Genomic DNA, 20,631 nt, shown 5'->3' with positions numbered 1-20,631 from the left:
ACACGCGTGTAGGGGCAGGCTCCGTCCTACAGCTGCGAACTTCCTTCATTTCGCAAACGGTCTGGGTTGGTTTCGCGTCGGATTATCTCTTTGGGGGAAGGACTCAGCTCCTCTCCCCCTTTTTATTCGAAACAGTGCTGCTCTTAAATCCAGAGGAAACGCTATCTTGGGATATATGGCTGTTGCAATCTTTTGTCTCCGAAGGCCATGCTCAGGACACAAGACAGATCAGAACATTGGTTGGTGTTTTGTTTTTTTAATTCGCTTTGGATGGTACAGGTGAGCACGGCCACCCCAACCCAGTTACTATAGAAAATCATTTTTATTTGCATACTATAGTAAATCATAAACTGTAAAAAAAATGCGTTTTATAAAGCTACTGAAAATGGTAGATTAATCCTTTAGAGAAATCACTGCCTAATTCAATCGTCACAGCGTACTCAACAAAGTTTACTTAGTTCTTATAGGGCAAAACAGAGACCAGATTTTTCTTTGCAGTCTTCGCATTCTCACTTAAATCAGGGGCCACTAAAAATGATGCCTTCCCTGCTACAGCTGAGCTAGAGTATCCGCAAAACTAGAGTGCTGCAATGCTGTGAAAATTGGGGAGTATGTAAATGCTCTATTTAATATAGTAATGAGCAAGGGTTGAGTAACCTAACCCCTAACTCAATAGCAAGATGTCTCACCTTTGCCTGCCCAAATATACTCACTGCCTGCCTCCAGAGCCCCAATCTTTCCAGCACCTCAACAGTACAGCGTTTTGTCCATTAAAGTAGAGCAGGGCTTTTCAACCTTTTCACCCATTTTACCACTTTTAGGGTATGGCAACATCCAAGTACCACCAGTCGCCTACCAAGGTGTCAAAAACTTGATGACCAAAAAAAAAGTGATGAAGTTTGCTTAGTGACTGTTCGGTTACAATGGCACTGAAAAAAGCACCCACGCCACAGCCGAGCAAGACACCTGCCTGCCAGTGCTCTTCCTTTTGTCTGAGGTTTTCATTGTGAGCATTTCTGTTGAGGATTGGCAGTGGGGGCGTGTTTGGTTTTTATCCTCCTGTCTGCTGGGTGGTTGCAGGTTTTGGTCACTTCACATGACCCTGGGACACTGACCATCATAAATATGAATCAGTTGCCAAGCATCTGAATGTAAATCACAAGACCCTGGAGATGCTGCAACATTCCAGCTCATCAGTGCTGCTTCTGGGCTCAGAAGCACCAGGATCAGCGTCGAGCTCCAACTGGAGCCTGGAGCTGATCCTGGTGCTCCCAGAGCCCTGACAGCCCCGAAGCATTGATCCTGGGGCTTCCGCGGAGCTCTGCATCTCCAGCCATCTCTTGCTTAGGCTTGTGCGGTGCTGCCACCGGTTCCGCTCATTCCCCTCCCCCGCTTCCTTTTTAGGATGGTTGCGTACCACCTGCCAGGTGCCAATGTATCACAGATGGTACCCATACCACTGGTTGAAAAGCCCTGAACTAGAGCCTTTCAGGAAAATGGCAAAAATCAGTTCAAACTGATTTTAACACCTTGATTTTAATTCTAAAAATTGTTTTATATTTGTAGTGCACCACCTTGAATGCATATGTAAGATAATTTAAGCTTTTTCTGGCAGTATGTGCCATGGAATTTCATACCAGTAATGCAGTGGAAAGTCTTGAGTGTGGCATGGTGGCCTGCTGGAGAAGATACTCGCCTTCCACTCGGAAGGCTGAGAGTTCAATGTTAGGTAGTGGGAGATGTTTCTCTCCTAGGGTACAAAAGAAATATCTGCTGCGAACTCCATGTGGCGTCAAGAAGGGCACCTGGCCAGGAAATGCGGAGCTCCATCTATCACCCTGACTCTACTAGGAAGGGACTACAGGGTCATTAAAAGGTTTTTTTTAATGCAGTGGAAACTACAGAAAATGATATATAAACAATGAAGTATTCTTAAAATAGACAACACTCGAAGCCTGAAGAGAGGGAAAAACTTTAATGGGTTGAAAGACAGTAACTTCAGATGCATTTGTTCAGTGCATGTAAAAAATAAATAGTAATTGATTCTATAGAAGTGAAGGATCTCAATTCGTGAGCGGCCAAATTCCTGAAGGTAAACTTTTCTTCCTCCTATTATTTTGAATTACATGTTGGAAAAGGGATTTTGTTAACATGAATTCAGGAAACAGTTGGTAGAGATTCCCCACTCAAGTCGTCTTCCAGTTCAGCCTTTGAGAGACGACATTCCAGCTCGCATAATTTCATCAACCAAGAGAATGTTGCTAGCAATAACAGTGCTAGAGAAAACAGGAAGAGAAATTTCATTTGTCTCAATTTATCGTTCATTTTTTAAAAGTATACATTCAGCCCTTTTTCTTGTATACTTTAAGAAGGTTCATATGGCCAATTTCATTTTTGCTTTTTCTTCTCACATTAAAAGCAAAAAATCTTGAAATATGAGACCCCGTACCTAGTTACTAGGTTTAAAATAGTCTGGAAAAACATACCAACTTATTACAAAAAGTATACTCAACCAGGTCTTAATTGTCAAGTAAATTCTATATACAAATGTGGTTGAGGTCGTTTTTTTAAATGGTTAGCTATAAAATGTTACCTAGAATGAAGCAACTGTTTTTTAACACTATAATTATCCCAGATTCCAGCTGCTCCTGCCACCATTGGTTCACCTGAAAGACATAGGAGAAAGTTCATTAAAAGGCAACAATCATATCTGCTCTATAGTCTTTTCATAGATTGCTAGTGTTGTTTTGTTTTACAACCATGTGCAAACTGGTTTGGAAAAGTAAAGACATGCATGAATGTTCTATTGAGTTAAAAATGGTTTAGAAACTGGGAAGGAATTGTCTGTTTCCTTTGGGACCATTCTGCAATTTTTCCAGCCAGTTTCCAACAAGTCAATTGGGAAAACCAGATTCACTTCACAATAGTGTGGTTCATTTCACATCCACATGGTTCGCTTAATGATTGTGGTAAGAAACTACTGGTGATTTCCTTAATGACTGTGGTAAAAATGGTTATAAAATTGGGTTGTCAGCTTGCTTAATGACTGCATCTCTTAACAACCTTAATTTCAGCCCCAATTGTGATTTAAGTTGAGGATTACCTGTACAACAAATGGTTATAGCTTGTCCTTGCCTGGTTTATTAGGAACATGACTCAGCCTTCTTTACAATATTATTTGTAACCTTTTTAGCAATTACAAGTTTATGTAACTGCTAGTCACAAATAAAACTACAACCATTATCACAAGTTCACCTCAATAAACTCTCAATGAGAACATCATCAATAAAAGAGAATGCTTGCAGCTCAGGGACGAAATGAAGGGTCCTTGGTGCTCTTTGAGCTTGGTTGTTTTCTTGCAGATGTTTCATTACCCAAACTAGGTAACATCATCAGTGCTGATGTTACTTGGTTTGCATAATGAAATGTCTGCAAGAAAACCAAGCTCAGAAAGCACCAAGGACTTTGTGTTGGTTTAGTGCCGCTGTTTTCTAGATAAAAGCATGCAACTAAACCAGTTTATAATAACTGTCATTTTCAAAAATCATTACCCTCTGCTAGCTTAATTTGTAAAAGAAAAGAAGTATTATCATAACATATCCAGCAGTTTAGAATTACAAAGTACCTCTCAAGCTTGTCAATCATACTATTGCCAGCCACTGTTCTGTACTCACCAGAATTTAGGTCCACCCCCACTAGTTGTCCTGACTCAGCATATTCTGTTTGAACTTTAACTAGTGTTTCCTGAGGATCATAACCAGCATTCTGAGCAAGTACCTGTAAGAATAAATAAAGAAAAAAGTATTTATTTTCTATTGTTCTCTCTGTCAAGAAATGAGCTATTTGGTATTTAGCGGAGATAAATGTGCAATATATACTTAGAACTGACTGTTCTTTTCCCTATCTTCCATTTTCCTTTCAGCTATATCTTTGCTTACATCTGGAAAGTCTTGTTGATGGTAGCTACAGAGCTGAAGAATGCTATTAGGTGTTTTTGTTCAGAAGCTTCCTACCTTAGGGATAATCAGCAATGCATCAGCAAATGCCTGAACTCCCAGCTGGCTTCTCCCTTTCACATTGGGCTTATGTTTCACAAGGGCATCAGCTATTGCCACCTCCAGGGCTCCAGCACCTGGAACCACGCAGCCTGGAAAATAAAAAATCATTTGTTAACGTCAATCTTGCCACAAATGCAAGGCAGACAGCCAAGGATATAGTGGGTAAAGGGTAAATCCCCATTAAATATAAAGCTTTGGGAAGTTCTCTAGTCTTCTTAAAGGAAGAGTTTTAAGTCTGGAATACTAAGATTCAAACAGTCTCTTTAAACTCAACACATGCTGTATACCTCCAATGTTTATACAATCATCTGTGTGATAAGTCTTTTGTTTTACCTCCATTCTCTCCTCCCACAATACATTTATGTACCTTTAAAATAGTTTAAGTTGAAAGGCAGGACAATACTATAATTATTTTAAAATATTGAAATACTCATTTACTTGAGGTGCAATATTATGCTTCAGTTTAGAAAAGGGATTTTTTTTCTACAATTACCTTAGCAATGTATTGTAAGTTGCAATACCTATGTTGATTTAAGATGGATTAATTATACTAGCACAGGCACTACTAGGAGCCAGAGCTGCTGTGGTAGTTCTATTTTATGAGAAAATTATACCATCACCACCATCTCAATTATATTGGTTGGTATTCAACATAGCCAAAACACTCCAATCACGCACAAGGGTTATTATTGGGTTTATCTAAATTTAGCAACACAAAAGTATCCTGAAGCAAAAATGCTTAAAAGAAGATTGTTCTTCCTTCCACAAGAAAACCTTGAAATATGAAGGATGCTGAACTAAAATACAATTTCCTGCAAATACATTTTTCCTTATTTGAGACCTGTCTTAAGTAACACCATTCATGAAGTTTTAGATTCCACTGTATTCGACTAAGATTACTGAACCAACATATGTAACTGGGAAATACTAAGATTAAAGACCAGAGAAATGCAGATTCCAATCCACACACAAAGAAGCTCTCGTCATTCCAATCTGCCCCTAAACATTGCTTTCGTTGGAAAAATCGGAGTTGTATGTATTCCAATTTGAGCTCCTGGGCCTCTTTTTAATAAAACTGAATTTTCAAAGTGCTATTAACCAAATGTATTAATTGAAGTAATATTAAAATAAAACTTCCATTTAATCAACTGGCTACCCTGAGGCTAACATATGGAGTGCTTTAGCCCACTCACCATCCTCAATGGCATTTTTGACAGCACGCAGTCCATCTCTTATAGCATCCTTGATCTGTGTCAGGGTGTGCTTATTTGGCCCCTTGATCAACAGAGTCACAGAACGAGGGTTTTCACACTTTTCAATAAAAGTGAACTTGTCTTCACCCTGCGCAGAGAACAAACATTATTTAAGGACCATAAATGCTAAGTATGTAGTATATATTGGATTTTTTATGGTTTGAACAGTACATTTATTATATTATTACTGTGCCTATTTTTATGTTTTTTAAAAAGCTGTTTGTTCTATTCAGTAATATTGTAAGAATTCCAAGATTAATTTATGTATTATATTTCTAAGCCACCCATCTCCCTCAAAGGAGCTCTAATTCTATGAAATATTCTCCCATCCATCCATCTACCCACTCGGCCTTTGAATAACATTTAACACTATTGAAGCTAGGTATTAATTATAATGCTAGCCATAGAAATCAAACTGAAGACTTTAAAAATCAAACTCACCAAGGTATATTCATAGACAAGACCTGCATGTCCCAGGCAGTCAACGGACAGGTCTTCTACAGAATTCATAGCGACCCCTCCACAGGCCAGGGTTAACCTGAACATAATTAATAAATATGTTTGGATATTTTTGTTATAGTCTGGGTTCACATACTGAATTTTGCTTGATTTGGCTTGGCAAGTTGTGAACTCAGCTGTGATTTATTCAGGAAGCCAGGGCTTAGGCTGGTGGCAATACCTGCTCCTCTTTTTAAATGCAACCAAGAATATTAAGCAATCCCTTTGTTTTAAAAAAGGAATCAATGTGCGAATACCTTTATGTAATACTAATAATTCAAAGTGATTAAAGTAGTTAATTTATACCAGCATTCTAAATTTATTATGAAGAAATTCTAAAGAAAACACTGTTTATAAATTTCCAAATGTTTTCCAAACATCTAGGATTAGGAATCATAAGATCACTCCTCTCAAAACTTTGGGATGTTACTTTTCTTTTCTGATTTATAGCAAGATGCTGTTATTAGAGTCTAGACACTTTCAAAGGAAAATAGCGTTGAAATTCCAAGGTAGCGCCCAGGTTCACAGAAACTAACCTCTCCATATTTCTTCGCTTTGCTCTGCGCAGTGCTACTATCCCTTCTTTTGCAAGTGCATCCAGGGAGAAAGGATCAATCCCCTGAAAATACAGAATGCGATAAACAGATGTACTCAGGTTTAAATAAAGCTTAAACTGAAAAACTAAATAAAGGCCACATGCAACAATAGTAAAGTAAAGTAAAGTAAAGTTTCCCCCGCACATGCGTGCTAGTCGTTTCCGACTCTAGGGGCCGGTGCTCATCTCCGTTTCAAAGCCGAAGAGCCAGCGCTTGTCCGAGGACATCTTCCGTGGTCATGTGGCCGGCATGACTAGACGCCAAAGGCGCACGGAACGCTGTTACCTTCCCACCGTAGTGGTCCCTATTTTTCTACTTGCATTTTTACGTGCTTTCAAACTGCTAGGTGGGCAGAAGCTGGGACGAGTAACAGGCGCTCACTCTGTTACGCGGCACTCGGGATTCGACCCGCCAAACTGCCGACCTTCCGATCGACAAGCTCAGCGTCCTAACCCACTGAGCCACCGCGTCCCATGCAACAATACCATGATTTAATGGACCACTGGCATTCCTATTATAGCCAAATGTCATTAATAGTGAATTTATTACCAGCTTATGTTATTTGTATAATAAAATGTCATCTGATTCCCAGAGACTCTGGGTCACTTAACATAAAAAAACATAAACTGCCACAAATGGCCATTTAAATAAATTCCCCTATTTCTGATAAAATAGACCTTGTCCCACAAAATCTGGATGCAAATTTTGTCAACTGCACCAGTACTCTGCTAAATGGGAGGCAATTAAATCAATGTTTCATTCTATTTGGCTCATTTTGTGTTATAGACCCATTTGTTAGGCAATCATCTCCTTCAATACCAAGTCCTTCTCTTACCTTTTGGTTGATCACAATAAAACCTTTATTTGAATCCCCAACAACTGATTTTTTCAGCTCTATGATTTTATTCACTCTTTCTTCAATGAACTTTCGTTCTGCTTTAACAAGCTTTTCTCTTTCTTCCGCGCTCTTATAAAAGAATCCAGAATTCACCTCTCTGGAAAAAAAAATATGTTGTCAGAATTTAAAATTAGACAGGAAACATAAAAAGTATACAACCCCCTGGTTAAAACTTAACTCCCAGTGATTACATAGACAAAACGCAGGCAGTTCTCTTGGCAACTATACAGAAAGTTTCCCATTGTCACTTTCTAGGATTTTTCCATCTCCAAGTCTAGCATATTATCCAAGCTTCTGTGGTGTCTCCCACTCAAGTGTTATCCAGATTCTGGCCTGATTTGTTTTCAATCCCAGTAAGCATATATGTAAAGGTAAGGGAAATCAGAAGCAACTGACACCAGAAATGGTCAGAGTGGCTTTCAGGAAGACCCAAAAGATCCCACAAACCAAATATCAACCTCCACAAATGTAGGATTAAACAAGATCAGTTTGCAAATCCCAACTGGGGCTGTAAGTTCTAATGTATACATACGTTTTTTCATACTCTAGTGACACATTACAAGTAAGGATGTAAGCATCTTCAAGCCTTTTCTTCATGTCAGGATGACGAGCGCCATGGTCCAGGACAAGTCCTCTTATTAGGCTGTAAAAGATAATTAAAAATAGCTTTTTAAGAAGTTAGTTTCAGTTGTTTATCCTTTCTAATCCCATGCATTTCCTGCTAAAATGGGAGTCCTAGGAACAATTTTGATGTGTATCCTTCAGACCCATGCACACTGTTTTAGTACAGCATGTCACTAGACAAATCTGAGGCAATTTTTATTCTTGCATGGTGTCTGACTCCATTAGCCATTGCAAAAGCCAATGCAGAATTCACCCATGCTCTCAGCTCTAAATAATTCAAACTTACAAAACTTTGGCTTTAATTCCTACAACAGCTCAGAACAAAAGATAACTATGTTAACTTTATCGATGTTATAAAGCAAAAACAATATAGCATATCTTCTGCCTTAATGTCTTGAACAGTAACTCCCACAATTCTCTGACATGCTAGCTGAGAATCCCACAAGATCCAATATTTGGAAAAGACCAATTTAGGAAAGGCCAAGAGAGCATGATGTGGGACAGCGATGATTCCACCACAAGGAATATGTAAGACCGATACATTTCAAGCCTTTGAGAATAGATCACATTCATATTATACCTACGTTGTGTCTGTTTCAGATTTGTGCTTCATCTCCATTATTTCAACCATATAAAGATCTATTGGCTCGTTTGGTTTTTTGATTGCCAGAATCGAATCTACTACAGCCTTCAAAGAAAAGAGAACAAGCCTCATCAAACAGGACTTCCAGAATTTACCAACTCAACAACACACACAAACCCCTTCAGGGATCCGCTTCACTTTAATTATGGGAATTGTGTAGAATTTATTTTTGGAGAACACAAGAAATCAATGACTCACCTCAGTTAAAACGTCAGCAAGCTCAGTATGGACCTTTGTCCGGAGGGAAGTTCTAGCAACATCTAGAAGTGTTTCCCTGTCCATTTCCTTTGCTACTTTGACCTGCTCCAAGATCTGAAGAGCCTTTTCTTTTGCAGCTTCAAACCCTTCTGTAACTATTCGAGGATGCAACCCCTAATATCAAAGAAGTACTTTTTTAAAAAAAAAAACATGCACACATATAAAACTCCATACTCTGATTATAGGCAAAAATCAAGCAATCAGTTTCCACAAGCAATTTCTTTTTACTATAGAAGCGGGGGACTCAAAAAAGCCCTCTCCGGACATAGTTTAAACCCCCTGGAGCAGGTACTGAAACTACCCAGTCGCTGCAAGTTGAATAGCGTATACATTTAATAAATTATTATGCCATTATTTATGGTAAAGGCTGAGAGAAAAGAAAACAATGGAAAATTTGCCCACACAACAATGGATTCAATCGAGTGATTTCAGGGATAACTATTTTGCTTTGTTTTAACTTTTCTAGATGAACTGAGGCTGCGCATGAAGACAATTTGTACTGTCCTTTTGAATACACATGAAAGGAAAAACAGTCCTTTCAACGCAGAGGGTAAAGTACAGTTTATTCTTGCACAGAATTATGCCAAAGGAACTATGGAGCTCATCTGGGTGTTCACTGTGCAACAGATTTGGAAATTTCTCACACACTGTGGTCAAAAGTCAATTATATACTACCCATAATCTGAATAAATAAAAGTTTAGAGCCATAGGGAAAAACAGGAAGAATAAGATTAATCTGTTAACTATGTTTCAAAGTTTGAAATTTTAATCTAGTTATATTCCCTTTAACAAAATAGTGATGTGCAACTAAGAATCTCATTTTCATGGCAACATCAATAATTTCTCACTCAGCTTTATTTAAATCTGAAAAAAATTAAAGATGTCCTCATGCAGACTACAAGTACATAACACTGCCACATACCTCTGAAATATAGAGATCTGCCTGCTTGAGCAGCTCACCAATTATGAGGACATTAGAAGTGGTCCCATCACCAGTGATGTCATCTTGTGCTGTTGCTACTTTGGCTATCAAGGAAGCTGTTGGATGTTGGATTTGCTGATGGATGCAAAAAGAACAAAAAAGAGTACTATCAAAATGTCATTCCTTTGCTCAGTCACCCATGATCTCGTCTGGATTACTGCAACATGCTCTACATAGGGTTCCTTATGAAGAGAATTCAAAAGCTTCAACTGGCACAAGGCAGCTCCACACGTAGTTAAGTAAAGGGTATAAGATATTCAACAGATGTATAACATTACAGTATTGCTATATGAGTTGCATTATTGCCAGAGTGCTTCTGGGTGCAATTCAAGATGCTGATTATCATCTTTAAAACCCTTCTGTCTTCTCCCAGTCATTTCTAATCATCCAATTCAATGCAGCAGGTTAAGCATGTTACGGCGCCTGTCATTTCTCTGCCTTAGCCTCTGCCCTCTGGAACATTCTCCCTTCAAAGATCAGGATGACCCCATATCTGTTGGCTATCCATAAGACCGTGAATATTTGGTTATATGCTTGGGGCCCTAAATGTGTCAAAGTGTTTAGTTATATTAACATCTATGGCAATAGTTCCACTCAACAACTTTTATGTATTTGTATTTATGCTTTATGATGTACACCACCCAGTCATTTACTGAGATGGGTGGCCATTGAAATAAAAAAATATTCCTCCCCATTTTACTATTGTGCTTTATTATCAATCAGTTGAAGAAACATTCTACAGTAATACCAGCAATGTAGAAGTTTTAATTAATCTTAGAACCAAAAAAGCAGAGAAGCTTATACTTTGATCAACAGCAGATCCTTCGAGACAATTGTTATACAATTTCAACATAACATAGCATTTTGTGCTGAAAAATAAAATATAAAGTCATCAGTAACTTTTGACATAAAAATGTTAATAAAAAATTTGGCCTACATCACCAATACTGTTCACAGTAAAATCTAGCAAGATGCTTCTTTTTTGCATGTAGATAAGAGTTCTAGAAAGTATTACATGACTTGATATTTTAAAATTATATTCTTGGAAGGGAAGGGAAAGTTTACCATCTCATGAAGCAGGACATTGCCATCTTTGGTAAGCTTGATATCACCAGCACCAGAAACAAGCCTATGGAAAACAGAAAGCAAAGCAATCAGCCTTCAATCCCAGTTCCTTTTCCAAGTGTTTGAGCAAAAGGATCTGCCAAACTTAATTTATTAATATCACTATCCTGTGTTATAGTACAGTCAGTATGAAACAAAAATTCATTTGACAAGAATCACATCCAAGGCTCTTTTCTACTTTCAATTCTGGAATTGACTATCCTATTAATCAAAAGAAATATTCTTCTGGTGCTATCTTCTTCCACCAGTTACAGAAACCAAATGTGGATGGCATAACAACTTGAATACTCTGGGAGTTGTGTAAGAGAGCTAATTTTGGGTGAGGTACCATTATAAATCTATGACATTGCCTCAGACTAAAATTTGGCCAATCAAACCCGCAATGCTTTCATTCAGCTGACAGATGCTCTGCAATGCCATGATTTATAAACACGTATTGATAGTTAAACAAAGGGCTTGATAACTAATAGCCTCTATGTACCACTTGTGATGGTGTACTGGGAACAGAAGCTGTTCCTCAAAAAGGTGTGATCATTCATTTATGTTTCAAGTTCAGACTTGTACAAAACTAATTGGCTGATGGGGCAATTTTATGCAGTCTAATTTATTAATCTGAGAGCCAGTGGGGTTAAAGAGTTGGATTAGGAAAATATAGAAACTCACTGGGTGACATATAACAGGGGTCCTCAACCTTGGCAACTTTTAAGACTTGTGGACTTCAGCTCCCAGAATTCCTCAGCCAGCAAAGCTGAGGAATTCTGGGAGTTGAAGTCCACAAGTCTTAAAGTTGCCAAGGTTGAGGACCCCTGACATAGAAGCTTAAGATACAGGAGGATCTGGACAGACTTGAACACTGGACACTATCTAACAAAATGAAATTCAATGGTGAAAAAAGTAAGGTTCTACATTTAGGCAAGAAAAACCAAATGTACAGGTATAGTATAAGGGGTACCATGCTCAACAGTAGTTAATTGTGAGAGGGATCTCGGAGTCCTAGTGGACAATCACTTAAATGTGGTTTAGCAGTGTGCTGCAGCTGCCAAAAAAGTCAACACAATGCTAAGCTGCATTAACAGAGGGATAGAATCAAGATCATGTGAAATATTAATACCACTTTACAATGCCTTGGTAAGGCCACACTTGGAATACTGCATCTAGTTTTGGTCACCACGATGTAAAAAAGATGTCGAGACTCTGGAAAGAGTACAGAGAAGAGCAACAAAGATGATTGGGGACTGGAGGCTAAAACATATAGGGAACGGTTGCTGGAATTGGGTATGTCTAGTTTAATGAAGAGAAGGATGAGGGGTGACATGATAGCAGTGTTCCAATATCTCAGGGGCTGCCACAAAGAAGAGGGAGTCAAGCTATTCTCCAAAGCGCCCGAAGGCAGGACAAGCAGCAACGGATGGAAACTAATTAAGGAGAGAAGCAACCTAGAACTAAGGAGAAACTTCCTGACAGTTGGAAAAATTAACCAGTGGAACAACCTGCAACCAGAAGTTGTGAATGCTCCAACACTGGAAGTTTTTAAGAAGAGACTGGACAGCCATTTGTCTGAAATGGTATAGGGTTTCCTGCCTGAGCAGGGGGTTGGACTAGACTACCTCCAAGGTCTCTTCCAACTTTACTATTATGATTATGATTATTAAGCTGCCACAGAAACTCACCGGGTGACTTTGAACCAGTTGTTCTCTCTCTCTCTCTCTCCCCCCCCCCCAGCCTAGTGGAGGAAGTACTATGCATGGCACCTCGAACCCCAAGACAAAAAGCTCAGGATATAAATTGAATAAAGATTCACAGCTAACTGTGTAGCTAAAATGAAGTAAGTCTTATTTGTAATCAGTCTAAATTTACTAAGAAAATATAAATATTTTATACTTACCTGGAAGTTTATTTATTGTACAGAGGCCTTTAATTTTAATCTGATCTTAATTTCTGTATTTACTGTATGTTATTGTTGTTAGCCGCCCTGAGTCCTTCTGGAGATAGGGCGGGATATAAGTCCCATTAATAAATAAATAAATAAATAAATAAATAAATAAGTTTATTGGATAATCCAATGCTTTATAACGGTAATTACACGCACTGTAAAGACATACTTGCTGTCTCTGCATGTATCTTTTATTTATTTATTTATTTATTTATTTTTATATACCGCCCTTCTCCCGAGGGCGGTGTACAGAGTAAGGTAGGTATACAGTTGAACAGTAGTAAAAAACAATAGTAAAAAACAACTGAGACCCCAAGAGCTATCAGGCCAGGCCGGACTGCTGGAACAGGTAAGTTTTTAAGTCGCGCCGGAAGGTGCGGAGGTCGGGGGCCATCCGGATTTCGGTAGGCAAGCAGTTCCAGAGGGCTGGCGCACCCACTGAGAATGCCCTCCCCCTGGGGGCCACCAGCCGACATTCCTTGAGCGGTGGCACCCTGAGGAGGCCCTCTCTGTGGGAGCGCACAGGACGGAGGGGTGTTGACGTTGGCAGAAGGTGCTCTTATGTCAAACATAGGTACTGTCCGATTTTGTTTTATTTTTTTTATAAAAGCAAGTTTCACTGACAATGCTGTGGAAATGCTACGTGCAAAGGAGCATATCGCTAGGTGGGTTTGGGGCTCCTTCCATGCTATTTTGCGCACGCATCACTTCGCCGCTTCCGCCCTCGAGCGCCATGTGGATAGGTGGGGCTAGGCGTAACCACGCCTCTCTTCCCCAACCCTCAGCTCCCACAACGAGCCCCCTCCCCTTTTTTTCTTCCCCTGCCTTACATTTTCATGGTTCCTTTGGGCCCGAGATTGGTCCTGAGCACATCCTGTAGGCCACGCGCCGCGCTGATATTGACCGCCAGGGCTGCTTGAGCCCGCGCTACCTCAGCTTTGGGGTTGAGAGCCTTCACCGCCATCTCTCCCGGCCACTTCTGGAGGAGAAAAAAGAAAGGAACGAGTGTACGCACGATCCCGCCGGACTCGACCCAGGTCTGACGCAACGAGGGCTGGGCCTAGACGTCACAGCCTCCTTCATTCTAGAATAGTCCGTATCAAGGCCTAAGCAGTTGGGCTGCTATTGGTCTTCTGAAAGCCCGCCTCTCATTCCTATTGGTCAAATATCTGCGTCGCTCGTAAGTCCACTGGGTTTCCTAACGGCTAGGGTGGCGGTTGGGGGACAGTTGCTATGCAAAATGGTGGCGGGTCTGCATTTTTAAAGTACGTCAGGAATATTTATAAAAAATTAAAATAATACTATAACATCTGATTAGGTTAAATTTTAAAGTACATTTTGCTATCTGCATTGCTTAACAACTGTTTATGTATGCACACATGCACCCATGGGATTCTCCCCTGAACTCGTGCTGAACAAAATCAAAAAAATAAATATAGGAGTGTCCTATATTTAAAATAATTCCACTCTTCTTGTGATTTTGAAATCTGGCCATTAATACCGAATTATTTGCAATGTTTTATACTTAAAAAGGTAAAGGTTCCCCTGCACATGCGTGCTAGTTGTTTCCAACTCTAGGGGCCGGTGCTCATCTCCATTTCAAAGCCGAAAAGCCAGCGCTTCTCCGAGGATGTCTCCATGGTCATGTGGCCGGCATGACTAGACACCAAAGTCGCATGGAACGCTGTTACTATTTTTCTACTTGCATTTTTACGTGATTTCGAACTGCTAGGTTGGCAGAACCTGGGACGAGTAACAGGCGCTCTGTTATGTGGCACTTGGGATTCGACCCGCCAAACTGCCGACCTTCCGGCAAGCTCAGTGTCCTAACCCACTGAGCCACCGTGTCCCCTGTTTTATACTTAGGTAACATTAATTATGCCATATTCTTCAGAATAAATAGAGGTCAAAGGTCCTAATATTAAGTTTTTGTTTTTTAAAATTTTCTTTTGTTCTAATAAATACATGCTCAAGACCTGGGGCCAAAGGAACAGGCTGGGATGGCAATCCTAACATCCTTCCAATTGCATGGCAGTATCGCTTGATCAAGCTGCTTAATCTCATGGTGGAGGTGTTGTGGCCTAGACTGCTAATGCTGCGTGATTTAAATTTTCCCTCTTTGAAATCAGAGGCAGCTTAGGGTTTTATGGCTGTCACGACAACCATGGGCCTATCTAGACCTGCCAGGGAGAAGGGACTTACCTTTTCCCCAGATATCTGATGGACATAGCAGGTTTTTCTAATGACATTTTTGCTTTTGACTATCTTTTGGCTATCTTGTTGATCTCTGGGACACAGAGGTGCTAGGGCATTTGATAAGCTTTGTTGTTGTTAGCAGTGAAGTTGTGTCCGACCCATCGCGACCCCATGGACAATGTTCCTCCAGGCCTTCCTGTCCTCTACCATCTTCTGGAGTCCATTTAAGCTCACGCCTACTGCTTCAGTGACTCCATCCATCCACCTCATTCTCTGTCATCCCTTTCTTCTCTTGCCCTCAACCTTTCCCAGCATTAGGCTCTTCTCCAGTGAGTCCTTCCTTCTCATTAGGTGGCCATAGTATTTGAGTTTCAACTTCATGATCTGCACTTCTAAAGAGCAGTCAGGGTTGATCTCCTCTAGGACTGACTGGTTTGATCGCCTTGCAGTCCAAGGGACTCGCAGGAGTCTTCTCCAGCACCATAGTTCAAAGGCCTCAATTCTTTGATAAGCTTACCCCTGAGCAGCCTTTCTTCGCCTGCTAACTCTATGTAGCCCAGTGGTTCAATGAGGGCCTCTGAGAAATGAAATGGATGAATAATGATTGGAATAATGATTGGAAAAAACAAGAAGCAAATGTGACCAGACATGAGTTAGAGCTTACGTTTGAGCTTACTCTGTGGTGATGAAGACAACAAAGCATAATTTCATCTCTGCCCTTATTACATCCATCAAATTGCAGTACATTGTTCAAAATGTCCCAGACACTTTTGGGAAAGGATGTGCTGGAAGATCCAGTGGATATTAGTTTGTCTGGCCAAGCAATTTGGTGATACAATCATTCCCATTCATTCTAAGTTGGAAGTCAGATGAGCAGAATCTATAGAAATGACAGCTTTTTTTATCCTGTAGATCAGGGGTCCCCAATCCCCATTTCAGGGACCGGCAGTATGCCAGAAACTAGTCAGCACAAACAAGCGAAGCCCCATCCACAGGATGCAAGCAGCCAACAAAACCATGTCCCCTCCGATCTGCAGAAAAACCTCTCTCCATGGAATCAGTCCCTGGTGCCCAAAAGGTTGGGGGATGCTGCTATAGATTCTAAGGAAATGGATATAGTCCTCTGCAATTTTAACTCAGCCAGCTGTAGATCAGACCCTTGCCCCACCCGGCGAGTAAAAGTGGCTAGTGATACAGGATATAGTCAATGCTTCTTTGAAGAAATGGGAGTTGGTAGAGGCTAATGCATTCTCAGGAGGTCTGATTGAATAAAATTGGACAACTACTGTCCTATCTCTAATTGTCTCTTCCTGGGGAAGATTATTGAAAAAATAGTGGGGCTATAATTGTCAAGAGCTCTGGAGAATACAGATAATCTACGCTCATGGCAATTGGGTTCAGACCTGGTCTGAAAAAGCATTGGTTGGTCTGATGGATGGCCTAAAGCAGGACTTGAGTGGAGGGAGTGGGATCATCTTTGTCCTAGATCCTTTAGCAGTTTTTTATAATATCAACCACAGTATCTCTGGATTGCTTGTGAGGGCACAGTGTTGCAAATGGGGCCAAATGTTGGTAACTATGAGAATTTGCTCCAAGAATAGTTACAGAAGTACAGAATATGTTCTTTATGGAATGTCTTATGGTTCTTTCCCATATCTTGGAATGAGTAACTATAGAAACTGTTGGGAGAAATAATCCAGGAGTTTGGGATGAAGGACTGTATCATCAATATGCAGTACTTATGTACAATATGTATGTTTGTTATACAGATCTACCCTGGGCCTATTGAGAGATTCAATAGAAGACATGACCTGATGTTTGGATGTAAAAAATTAGACACAATCCAGACAAAATGGAGGGATTCCTGATTCAGAGACTTATTGATACTAGACTTGCTCAGTCTTTCCTCCGGAGGCTGAATCGGGGCTCCCAAGGCCTTTCCCAGGCTGCTGCCGCCCAGATCTGAGGCTGGGGAACGCTTCTGTGACACACACACACACACACACACACACACACACACACACACACACACCGCAGCGTGATCTGGGCTCTGGAGGTGTTTTCCAGGCCGCTGCCGCCCAGATCTAAAGCCAGGGAATGCCTTCGCGTGCCCCCCCCCTGCATTTTCCAGGCCCAATTGGGCCACCGGGGGGCGGGGCTGTGGAAGCATTCACTAGCCTCAAATCCAGGAGGCAGTAGCCTGGAAAAGGTCTCAGGAGCCCAGATTGGGCCACAGGGTGGGGGCGCGGAAGTGTTTCCTGTCTCAAATCCAGGCAGCAGCAACCTGGAAAAGGCCTCTGGAGCCCAGATCGGGCTGCAGGGTGTGTGTGGAAGCATTCCCTGGCCTTAGATCCAGGCAGCAGTGGCCTGGAAAACACCTCCAGAGCTCAGATTGGGCTGCAGGGGTGGCGCAGAAGCATTCCCCTGCCTGAGTTCCGGGCAGTGGTGACCTGGAAAAGGCCTCCGGAGCCCGGATTGGGCTGCAGGGGCAGCGCAGAAGTGTTTGCCAGCCTCAGATCTGGACAGCAGCGGCCTGGAAAAGGCCTCCAGAGTCCAGATCAGGCCACTGGGGGGGGGCCTGCAGAAGCATCCCCTGGCCTCAGATCCGGGCACCAGCAGAACCGTGGCAGAGAGGAGACAGATCTTTTCCAGCTGAGTCCACCGCAGCAGGAAGGGAGGGGGAAGCATGCAGTATCTTAGGGGGCCTGTTCCATCACTAGGTCCTTCATGGCCTTCCCCATCCTGAGATACCTCATGTTTGCTTAATAAGCTGCATGCATTTTAACGAGCAAGGGAGTAATCTCGTTCGAGGTATGAGATTCACTCTACGGGTTTTCAAGTTATGAGTGGAATGGGCAGGCTTCATTGCACTCGTAACTCGAGGACTACCTGTATATTATATTGGGAATGTGATGGCTCAGCAGTTAAAGACTCAGGTTCAAGAACTGAGTGCCATACAATGGGGTGAGTTTATTTGCCTGAGCTCCTGCCCACTTAGCAGTTCGAAAACATGCAAAGCAAGTAGATAAATAGGTACCACTTCAATAGGCAGGTAATAGTGTTCCATGCACCTTGGTTTATAGTCATGCTGACCATATGACCAAAGACCAGAAGTGTCTTTGGACAATGCTGGCTTCCTTGGCTAAGAAATGGAGATGAGCACTGCCCCCCCCGAGTCAGACACAACTGGACAGGGGAAACCTTTACCTTTGTGTTACCTTAATGCAATTACAGCTATTAATTTTCCCCATAGTATTATATATCGTAGTTTACAAACCTTTTAAGAATTTCTTATGTATTGTGAATAATATATATTGTAATTTATTTTGAGAGAATCACGCATACTTTCCATTTTACAGATGTTTGCATTGGGCCCTCTTCATAATGTGATGTGCTTTAAGAAAAAAGGAAACAGGTAAACGAAGCCTCCATTCTAGCTTAGTTTCCAAATTTTAAAATTTACTACCTTATATTGTTTCCATTTGCATACTATGGTTTTTGCATTCAATTTTTTTAACAGATTCTTGGGAGAAATATTCTTTTTGGGTGTTTTTTTTAATAAGGTTTGCCAGATAAATGCAAGAACAGCCTGGCGGTTGTCCACTGTTCTTATCTCCACATATAACAGCATGTCTAAAGTTGTATTCACACATCATATTGATTTGTTAGTTGGTTGGCATTTCACTCTAAGCTGGAACATCCTTATGGATGGATGTGTTAGAATGAAACTTTTCACAAGATGCAGGGACAATAACATGCTTATAAACCATTGGAAAAGAAGATAATATATTCTTTTCTGGTTTTGAATTCCTAATCTGAAGTCTGTCTGTATGTATCTAGGCTACCATATTTATTTATACATGGTTCTTTTATATTCCTTGAACTATATAGAATCAATCACTAGAGGGCAGTGCATTCATACTTCATTGAAAAACTTGTCTTCCTTTTCTGGCTTGTAGAAAATGTACCGTAGATGTTAGTTCTCAAGCGATTCTGAAACTGATTGTCCTCTACACTATGGCTGAGAGCAATTTCAGAGGTGTAATGGAGAGAATAGTGTTGGTTGGGAATACATTTTAGACACCATTCAGCTTAAACCTGCAGTGCTAATTAAACTGATCTCTTTTTTTAATCCAACAAAGGAAAAGAAAGATATTGGGCTTTGGGAAATCTAATAGTGTACTTCCTATATATCTAAATCCAGGGTATAGCAGAATCTTGGAACAGGGTGAAATCTTTGAACTTGTGATTTCAGCAATTAAGAGTTTTCAGTATGTATGCAGTTCTCTCTTATGCAAAAAGCCCAGTGGATGACCTTGGGCCAGTAGCTCTCTCTCAACCCTAGGAAGAAAGAAGCAAGGGCAAACCACTTCTGAAATCTTGCCAAGAAAACCGTAGAGACTTGTTGCCAGGATTCAAGACTGACTCAAAGGCATACCTATATAGACAATGTTCCTATGCAACTTCCTCCTCAGACCCTTCCACAGAAAGACTTTGCTACAAATTCAAAAGCAGATCTGATTAATAGTGACGATAACTGTGACAATTGAGACAATTCATTTTTTATTTTGCTTCTTGTAAAGTCAAATTCTACAGAGCTTGTGATCAGGTTGTTTTCTATTAGAAGAACATAGAATATAGAATAATAGGGTTGGAAGAGACCTTGGAGATCCTAGTCCAATCAGCTGCTCAAGTAGGAGACACTATACTGTACCATTCTGGACAAATGGCTGTCCAGTCTCTTCTTGAAAACCTCCAGTGATGGAGCACCCACAACTTCTGGAGGCAAGCTGTTCCACTGATTAATTCTTCTCATTGTCAATAGATTTCTCCTTAGTTCTAGGATGGATCTCTCTTTAATGATCCTTCCACCCGTTAGTACTTGTCCTGCCCTCAAGTGCTTGGAGAATAGGTCAACCCTGTCTTCTCTGTGACAACCTCTCAAGTACTGGAAGATACTATCATATCACTCCAGTCTTTCTCTTTGTTAGTTGCCTATATTTAGTTCACCGTATGGCTAGACCTCTTATCTTCGTTGCTCTTCTCTGCACTCTATCTAGAATCTGTTTTATATCTTGGTGACTGGAACTGGATGCAGTATTCCAAATGTGGTCTCATCATCCAAATGTGATCCAGAAATTATCCCTCTGTGGTGCAACCTAAGATTGTATAAGCTTTTCTGGCAGCTCCTGACCACTGCTGGCTCATACCTGAGTGGTGGTCTACCAGGACCCCTAGATCTCTCTCATCTTCTCCCTCTTCTACCACCTGAGTTTCAGCAGTCTGAGCTTATAAAGAATATTCTACTTGTTGATGTCTGGTAGCCTTATGAATTTTTACAACCCACAAATGCCTGTGCAATTAATTTTAGTTCCACCAAAAGAAAGTAAGCATTTTGTTCAGAACTTACTACATCTTCTCAATATCAGTCACCATTCCAGTTCTGAACAGTGTTGACGAAAAATGCTGGGATGCAAAACTGATTAAGTGACATTATGTCAATGCCACAGCTTTCAATGGAATTTTTAATTCAGGAAGAATTATGATTTGTTAATCAGGCAGCTTCA

General features: G+C 40.8%; 2 protein-coding genes across 2 annotated transcripts in view; one reads left to right on the top strand and one right to left on the bottom strand.

The window, feature by feature from the left end:
* Positions 1-1,955: 1,955 nt before the first annotated feature.
* On the bottom strand, positions 1,956-13,906 carry CCT6A (chaperonin containing TCP1 subunit 6A). Its single transcript, XM_081346552.1, has 14 exons — positions 13,699-13,906; positions 10,876-10,939; positions 9,751-9,885; positions 8,769-8,942; positions 8,512-8,615; positions 7,836-7,946; positions 7,241-7,400; positions 6,346-6,428; positions 5,753-5,849; positions 5,252-5,399; positions 4,014-4,147; positions 3,675-3,777; positions 2,594-2,666; positions 1,956-2,276 (listed from the first exon to the last, which is right to left on the bottom strand). The coding sequence occupies exons 1-14, from the start codon at positions 13,830-13,832 to the stop codon at positions 2,204-2,206; spliced, it is 1,593 nt and encodes a 530-aa protein (XP_081202678.1). The 5' UTR covers positions 13,833-13,906; the 3' UTR covers positions 1,956-2,203.
* A 29-nt stretch (positions 13,907-13,935) lies between these two features.
* PSPH (phosphoserine phosphatase) overlaps positions 13,936-20,631 on the top strand; it is a 34,739-nt gene continuing 28,043 nt past the window's right edge. The window contains exons 1-2 of the mRNA XM_081346556.1: positions 13,936-14,048; positions 18,424-18,479. Of these exons, the coding sequence (XP_081202682.1) occupies positions 18,424-18,479 (56 nt within the window). The 5' untranslated portion in view covers positions 13,936-14,048. The remainder of the gene's footprint in view (positions 14,049-18,423; positions 18,480-20,631) is intronic.

Source organism: Vipera berus, assembly GCF_964194415.1.
Source record: "Vipera berus genome assembly, chromosome: 1".
Classification (NCBI taxonomy): Eukaryota; Metazoa; Chordata; class Lepidosauria; order Squamata; family Viperidae; genus Vipera; species Vipera berus.
This window is presented reverse-complemented; position numbering and strand designations above follow the sequence as displayed.